The sequence below is a fragment of the Halyomorpha halys genome, unplaced genomic scaffold (assembly GCF_000696795.3).
Source record: "Halyomorpha halys isolate HHAL.00 unplaced genomic scaffold, Hhal_1.1 Scaffold914.1, whole genome shotgun sequence".
Classification (NCBI taxonomy): Eukaryota; Metazoa; Arthropoda; class Insecta; order Hemiptera; family Pentatomidae; genus Halyomorpha; species Halyomorpha halys.
The window spans coordinates 110,675-119,540 of NW_027104636.1; the positions used below are offsets into that span (position 1 = coordinate 110,675).

Sequence of the window (8,866 nt, forward strand, 5' to 3'; positions counted from 1 at the left end):
TATATATATATACATATATATATATATATATACATATCATTTCAAGAAGTTGAAATTTTCATCCACCAGTCCCATGGTGTTCAATGTGTTAAAAATAAAATTTATAACACCATAATAACCCAAAAAGAGATATATGAAATATAAGATACTACATACCAAAACTACTATCTTCTAGAGATTCCTTTTTGGTTTTTTGTAGATATTTTGTAGTTTCAGCCGCTAGACAATCCAATTTTTCTTTTTTTCCTATAAAATTAATAAATTTTACAAAATAAAAATCTTTGCCCAATTAATCCACATGAAAACTCCTTTCAAATGGTTTTCACCGAGTAAATTCCACTTATTTAAAAAGAAAATTTGGTCTAGTTTATTATACCGTAATTTATAATTAACAATTTTTAGGTTACAGCTTTCTATTCTACCAACAAAAAAAACGTGAATTTCCTGGTTTTCCGAGTGGGATCAAACCATATTCAGTCCATATAATCTTTTTTTGTTGCTTTGGATATCTGTTATCACTTCTTTCAAAAATAAATTCAACTAGGACGGAATTAAAAAATTACCTCAAAGATGGCAACATGTAATAGATCAAAATGGGTCATATATTATTGATTAAAAATATTTACAAGAATCTCAAGTTTTTATGGAAATAACCAGTAAAAAATGCCATGAACTATTTTACAACCCGATATTTTCAACTATGACCTAGCAGTTACTATATATTGAACATAATCTGAAGGAAATTTATGAAATAATGATCATAATTATATGAAATAATAATCATAATTAAATAAACTTTATTCTATTCAATGATCCATTTGTTTGGAAATGTAGATGCTATTGTTTATAATTGTAATTTCTATTATTCATAAATGTGGTTCCTCTATATCCTTTGAACATACAAAGCATTCATAGTTTATTTTGTTGTTTTTATAATTTGTTATTGGTTCCATTATTATATTAAAGTATTTAACAAGTATTATACAAGCATATACAAAAATAAGTTATAGGTAATTTAAAAAAAAAAATTAAATACTTGTTAAAGACCATATATATTTTCACAATGAAACAGCAATCCAAAAGTTGATTATTATTAAATTGATTATTTTAAATTTAAATTTGTGGAAATTGATGTATAAAATATTTAAAAAAAAAATTATCGTAATAATGTAATTTAACTTCATTGAAAGTGAAATGAGGTCACTTCTTCACAGCAACAAATGCTACCTAAGGCGACCCCTCTATTAGTATTACCTTTGATGAACTATTTTTTAAATAAAAGGAAATTTTTACACGTACACAACCCAAAGTAGTGGATTGGATTTCTTAAAATCAATGTTGGACCAACTCTGTACCAACCCACAAAACTAAAAATTTCATCAAAGGCTGATTAACAGTTAAATCAATTATGGTCACGCTTAAATTTGACTACAGATAGATACATAAAAGATTTTGGATTCTGAGAACCTAATTTTTTTTTTAATTTTGGCATGAATAAGAAGGTTCCATTCCTTCCTTAGTAAAAAAAGAATTTTTCAAGAATGTAATGCCCTCATATTAATTTTTCAATCATAATTTCTCGAAAGTGGATATATTGACCTAATGGAAGAATACTCCTTGTTTATGTCAATTCATATTTGTTAATTTGCAATAACAATATTATTGAATGTTACCTACCACAATAATCTTGAATTTTGGCACTATTCCCACTACCTGTACTGCAATCTGGAGTATTTTTCTTGAACTTATTCTGGCAAGCACATGGTCTAGTTTCTATACATGGTGGTATACAGTTATCGCACTTATCTATAAAATATTTCAAGAAATGCAAAATATTAGTTTTCGGTGTTTATATTAAAATAAAAAGGTGAGTATTTATCTATTATGACCAAATCAAAAGCAGTAGTATGTAGTTTCTTTGGTCTTTGGTCTATGTAGTTTGTAGTCATTTTGGACTTGATTAACATTTTTGTTGTGAATGGCATTAGAGTGTAATATTATTAAAAAACTGTTTTGTTTTTATTTTGTTATATAACTTCTTTTTCTAAACCCTCAGCTCAATACTCAAGATAGTATTAATAAAATTTTAAATGCAAAAAAATCAATGATTAATAAATACAAAATACATAAAATTTTAAAAATTGTAAGACTAAGTAAATAATTGAGGAACTTACTTTCAACACAACACATATCCAAATTTCAAAATTTTTAAACATGCTGAAAAAAAAGAAATGAGAGTACTAGGAAAATAGGGCATACTCCTCATTAACGTTCAATCAGAGTTACTAATTTGTTATATCAATATTACTAAATGTAACCTACCATGATAAGCTTTAATTTTGGTACTATTCTCAAAAGCTGTACAACAATCTAGAGTGTTTTTCTTGCCCTTAAACTCACAAGTACATGATCTGGTTTCTGAAAATAGTGGTATACAGTTATCACACTTATCTATAAAATATTTCAAGAAACACAAAATATTAATTTTTGGTGTTTATATTAAAATAAAAAGATGAGTATTTATCTATCATAATCAAATCAAAAGCAGCATTAGGTTGTTTCTTTTAAAAAAATTATTGACTTGATGAATTTCTCAAAAGCATCATTCCACTTCTATCCTAGTTACAAACAAGTTTTGATTAATAAAACTAATATATATAGAGGGTGCATTTGATAATACCTCACACGAAACAATAGGTAAGGCTACCAGGAGGAAAGGAGCCAGTGAAGCAACTGTCCCTTAGATAAATGAAATGCTAATAAACAGAAGCATTATAGCAAAGGTAGGTGAAACAGAGTTGAAGATAAAAACAGCTAAAGGATGTCCGCAGAGGGGAGTTCTTTCTCCCCTCTTGTGGTAGACTGTCTCCTATATAAACTAACAAATGAAGGATTTGAAACTATAGGTTATGCAGATGATCTAGCTATAATAATAAGAGGCAAGCATGGAGAAACTTTGATAGAGCGCATGCAAATAGCCTTGAAGGTAACTTGGAATTGGTGCCAAGAACAAGGATTGAGCATAAATCCAAGCAAAACCACCATTGTATCCTTTACGAGGAAGAGGATTCTTAATATAGAATATTGAAAACTGTGAGGAGTACAGATTAATACCACAAAAGAGGTGAAGTACTTAGGAGTAATCCTAGATCAGAAACTCAAGTTGAATTCTCATATAAACAGAGTCGTAGGAAAAGCTACAGCTTCCCTATGGACGTGTAAAAGTTTATTTGGAAAGAAATGGAGAATTAAACCCAAAATGGCAGAATGGTTATAAGACCCATGATAACCTACGCATCGGCAATTTGGTGGCCGAAAAGAGAAGAAAAAACCTCACTAATAAAATTGGAAAAGGTAAAAAGAATGCCGTGTCTAGGTGTGACGGGAGCAATCAGAACATGCCCCACAGCAGCTATGGAGGCAATTCTGAATTTAACTCCCCTACATATCTGGACACAAAAAGAAGCTCTAATGAGTGCCTTAAGTAGAGAACGTGACTGGAATTATAAACCAGGAAACTATCAAGGACACTTAAAGATCCTATATATTATGTATGTATGTATTACCCTTAAATAAGATTAAGGGTAAAGAATGGATGAGCTTTCTAAGTGTCCATTTACCCAAAAGCTTGATTTTGAAAAGAACTTCAAAGTATGTATTCCAGACAAAGAGACATGGAGGAAAGGAGGCCCTAAATTTGAGAAGGGCGCATTGGTCTGGTATACTGATGGATCAGTTAAGGAAGGAAAAGCAGGGGGTTGTAGGACCAAATTGCAAAAAGAACCCTAGCAATGGGAATATACCCAACTGTCTTCCAAACTGAAATACACGCAATAGAAATAGCGGCATTAGAAAACATTAAAAACAATCCAAAAGGAAAAAAGATTTATATAATATCAGACAGCCAAGCTGCTTTAAAGCCAATAATGTCCTATACTATAAAATCAGGGCTAGTCTGGAATTGCCTAGAGAGACTAAAGGAATTAGCCAGAGGCAATAAACTGACCTTGATGTGGACCCCAGGACATGAGGGGATTGAAGGTAATGAGATGGCGGATACCCTAGCTAGGAAGGGATCAGAAATGATGCTTATTGGCCCTGAGCCAATCAGGTAAGTGGTTAACTCCTGGGAACAAAAAGAGAAGGAAACATACTGGACGCTGAAACCAGGTATGAAACAATCAAAACTCTTCATTAAAATATCAGAGGAAAAGGCAAAATTTTATCTTAACCTTACTAGAAATGAACTGAGGACAATAACAGGACTCCTCATGGGCCACTGCACCTTAAAATATCATCTTAAGAAGATGAGGCTGGTGGAGGATTCCACCTGTCTTCTATATATGGAAGACGAAGAAATGTGTTAACAGAATTATTGAGCTTCATAAGAAGCATAGGATTCATATGGGATATCTAGTGGAAAGAGGGGTAACACAAAAGATCCAATTGGGTCGAAGTGAGGAAGGGATTCCCGACCCTCAGTGTAATAACAATAATAATAATGGAAGAGTACTCCTTGTTAATGTCAATTTATATTTGTTAATTTGCATTAACAATATTATTGAATGTTACCTACCACAATAATCTTGAATTTTGGCACTATTCTCACTACCTGTACTGCAATCTGGAGTATTTTTCTTGAACTTATTCTGGTAAGCACATGGTCTAGTTTCTATACATGGTGGTATACAGTTATCGCACTTATCTATAAAATATTTCAAGAAATGAAAAATATTAATTTTTGGTGTTAATATTAAAATAAAAAGATGAGTATTTATCTATCATAATCAAATCAAAAGCAGCATTAGGTTGTTTCTTTTAAAAAAATTATTGACTTGATGTATTTCTCAAAAGCATCATTCTACTTCTATTCCAGTTACAAACAAGTTTTGATTAATAAAACTGTCTTGTCACAAATATTCCTTGTTTAAAAGCAAAGATACTTCATGTCGTTTTAGAATGTTATATTAATAAAGACAGGCTGTTCTTTTTTATTTTTTTTTTATAATTTATTTTTTTCTGAACTCTCAGCTCAATACTCAAGGCAGTATCAATGAAATTTTAAAAAAATCAATGTTTAATAAATACAAAACACAAAATATAAGCCAAAAAACCAAAGTAAATAATTAAGGAGCTTATTTTCAACACAGCACATGTCCAATTTTGAAAAAAATTTTAGCATGGTGAAAAAGCAATGAGAGTACCATGAAAATAGGGCATACTTCTCATTAACGATCAATCATATTTGCTTATTTGTTATATCAGTATTATTGAATGTTACCTACCACGATAATATTTAATTTTGGCACAATTCCCACAAGCACTGCAATCTGGAGTGTTTTTCTTGCATTTATCCTGGCAAGCACGTGATCTGGTTTCTGAACATGCTGGTATACAGTTATCGCACTTGTCTATAAAATATTTCAAGAATCATAAACTATTAATGTTTAGTTTTATATTAAAATAAAAGAATAAGAATTTATCTATTATAATCAAATCAAAAGTATTGGTAGGTAGTTTCTTCCAAAAAAAAAAATATTTACTTGATGATAAAAGTATCAAAATCATCATTTCACTTCTATCCCAGTTACAAAAAACTTTTAATTAATAAAACTGTCTTGTCACTATACATCTTAATTCAAAGCACAGATACTTCATGTCATTGTAGGCATGATTAACTTTTTTTATATGACTGGTATCAGAATGAAATATTAATATTTTATTATCAATAGTTGGTATTATCACAGTAAAATATATTTCTAAACAAACTATACATAAATATCAGACTACTAACTGAGTTACATACATTGTTTGGTAATGGAAAATTTTCAAAATATAATATTGTAATAGTTCAAAATTTTGAGAAACACAAAATGATTTTAAGTATGTACTTACTGAAACAAGAATTCTAGAAGTCTAAAGAAAATGGGGCAATTTAAATTGGATATATATATAAGTTACGGTCTGAGTCAGCTGTTATTTCGATGTCAGCCGACTGAGGGGATCAGCTGATCAAAGAGATGTAGTGAACACAATAAAGCTAGTATTTTACAGCAGTTCAAGCGTTTTAGATCTTATTCCTTCTTCTCTTTTCTGACATTTTGCTTTCGCCAATACTTAACTGGTGCCGAAACCCGGGACCTTTAGATACCGGAGTAATATTTACTTTAAAGAAGATTTTTTTTTTATCGTAGTTTTCTCAGCTTTCAATTTTGTTTTCTATTCTCTCATTTTTTAAAAATAATAGTATTGTAAGACAAGCGCTCATGTACTTGGAAGCCTTAAATCAAAATGGGGTTCAAAACCCACCACTCATAGAGGTGACTCCTCCACTCCCGGAGCTTGCCCCACAACCGGAAGTTTCTCTAGTGGAAGCCCATGCCACAACTCTTGAGTGGGTAAAAGTATGCACAGCAACTGCCCAAGACTTGAGGAAGGCCGTTTCTGACCTCGAACGATTTACCACTAAATAAAGGGGGTGACCGACTAATAAGCCGAATTGAAGCAAAGTCTATCAAAAGTCTACTCGATAGTGAAGATGCAGAGGCTTTCAAATCAGCGGTCGTCTGCAGAGTGAAGAGGAGCATCCTAAATCAGAGTCAGGCTGATGAAGAGACCCCTTGGAGAGTTATCAAAGAAGGCGTTTGGAGGAGGACGGTGGGCCCCAGAGGAAGACATATTATGATTATCCGAGAGACAAAGAAACCGAAACAGTCTAGTGGGCAATATGCCGCGGAACTCCTGGCTCGCTTTGATATAATTCCAGATAAACTGAGCGAAATGATGGAAACAATTCAGGTACAGAGCCGGATGCAATTCTTATCCCTGGTATTAAAGATACAGTTGGCAAACGAGCTAGGGAAGAAGGAACGATTTCCGAGAGAGTGCTCATTTGTGGAAATAGACCAAGATCTCGTAGAAGTAAGCGCTAGAGAGGTAGAGGCTCGAATGGAAGTAGAAGAACCAGGGTGGACTCGGATAGAATACCAATGGCCAAGAAAATGCCCAACCCTTGGAGGAGGAGAGAACACGGAAATGGTAGAAGAGAGAGAGCTATGGACCAAGAAAATAGAAGAAGCCTAGTTAAACCCAGAAACAATAGTCAGTTGGAGGACCGCAAGTGTCATGGATATGGTAAAATTGGACATTTAGTAGCGCATTGCCGCATTGCATTGCCCGCGCACGAGGTGCTTTGAATGTGGCAATGAGGGGCACATAGCCAAACAGTGCCCATATTTGTACCGAAGAAGAGATGTGAGCCGGGGCGAACCAATGGAGATCAACGTCCAACAGATACGGAGAGGCCACCGTAGGTTGAGTAGATCTTCAGATGAATCTACGCAAGCATCAGGAGCATCAGAGACCGAAGAAGAAGTCGAGGACCAAGGAACCGAGGTAGTCAAGAGGAGAAGGTAGAAACAAGAGGATGGAAGCGAGGGAACGGAGGAGAATGGAGACGAGGGACTGGAGAGAGGAAGACGCGAGACATCTGAAGGGGTTGTCAGCGGAGAGGCGACCGCACACTGCTGAATTATAATATGAGAGAAAAGAGCGGCGGTCTGCCTATAATAGAGATAGCTGGAGTGAGGTGCTGGTGGACACCGGCAGTTCCAACACCATCATGTGCCGAGAAGCCTTGCAAAAGCTGTGTGATGGAGATAGGACACCCAAGATTCAGAAATGTCAATGTTAATTAATCACTCTAGGTGGCCCTTGTGTGGTAGAGGGGGAGGTAGAGATAAGTTTGACCCGGTGGGGATTTAGTAGAGAGAACTTGCCGGTACATATCGTAGGGAGTATGCCGAGGGAATACAAAGTGATTGTGGGGTGTGACCTGCTAGGGAAGGTGGGTGTTTTGGTTAAGAATATCAGGGGAGATTGGAGAATTATGTTAGGGGGTAAAATGTACAAATGTCATCGACAGAAGAAAACTGAGGGCGCATGGGTCAGAGCAATTAATCAGGCCGAGGACTGAAGGCAGAGGCTTAAGAGGGAATATGAAGATATTTTTTTAAAGAAGGAAACATGCTCGGGGCAACTGGGAAGATGGTACATGAAATCACACTGAAACAAGACAAGGTCATTTATGTGAAAGAGAGGAGATACCCGCAGGCGTTACGTCACCACATCAGGGAAGAGCTTCAAAGTTTAAAACACCAGGGAATAAATTATTGATAGTACATCCCTGTTCAATAGTCCATTGTGGGCGGTAAAAAAGAAGAGTGCGCCTGGTGAAATTAACGAAAAGTACAGGGTAGTGATAGATTATAGGAAGCTCAACGAGAATACTATAGATGAGAAGTATCCGATCCCCAGATTTGAAGATATTTTGGACAGGCTGAGTGGGTCAACGGTATTCAGCACATTGGACTTGAAGGCCGGATATCATCAGATTAAAATGCACCCTAAGGATCAACATAAGACGGCATTCACTTTCGAGAGGGGCCACTATGAATTTACAAGAATGCAGTTTGGACTCAAAAATGCTCCCATAACTTTTCAGCGCCTAATGGACGAATTTTTAAGAGGAATTGACAAATCTGTTGGTTAGATCTATATGGATGAACTGCTAGTGTTCAGCAAAAATGAAGAAGAACATGTGCAACATCTACACAGCGTATTCCAGAGAATCAGGCAATTTGGGCTCAAATTATTAGGAGATAAATCATCGTTGGGGCAGGAGCAAATACATTTTTTAGGCCACACGATTTCCAGGGAAGGAGTTAAACCCGACACAGATAAAGTCGCAGCTATACGGAAGATGACAGTGCCTAGGGATGTGAAGGGAGTTCGGAGGTTGCTGGGAACCTTAAATTATTACCGGAGATTTGTTACAGAAATGACTGAGTACCTCGTCCCACTCAAC

General features: G+C 34.8%; 1 protein-coding gene across 1 annotated transcript in view; it reads right to left on the reverse strand.

The window, feature by feature from the left end:
- Positions 1-8,866, reverse strand: part of LOC106687120 (balbiani ring protein 3) — a 65,505-nt gene that overhangs the window by 4,121 nt on the left and 52,518 nt on the right. Inside the window, exons 18-22 of the mRNA XM_067047022.1 lie at positions 5,286-5,411; positions 4,577-4,705; positions 2,323-2,418; positions 1,678-1,806; positions 157-246 (exon numbers count right to left, since the gene is read on the reverse strand). Coding sequence (XP_066903123.1) covers positions 157-246; positions 1,678-1,806; positions 2,323-2,418; positions 4,577-4,705; positions 5,286-5,411 — 570 coding nt within the window. The remainder of the gene's footprint in view (positions 1-156; positions 247-1,677; positions 1,807-2,322; positions 2,419-4,576; positions 4,706-5,285; positions 5,412-8,866) is intronic.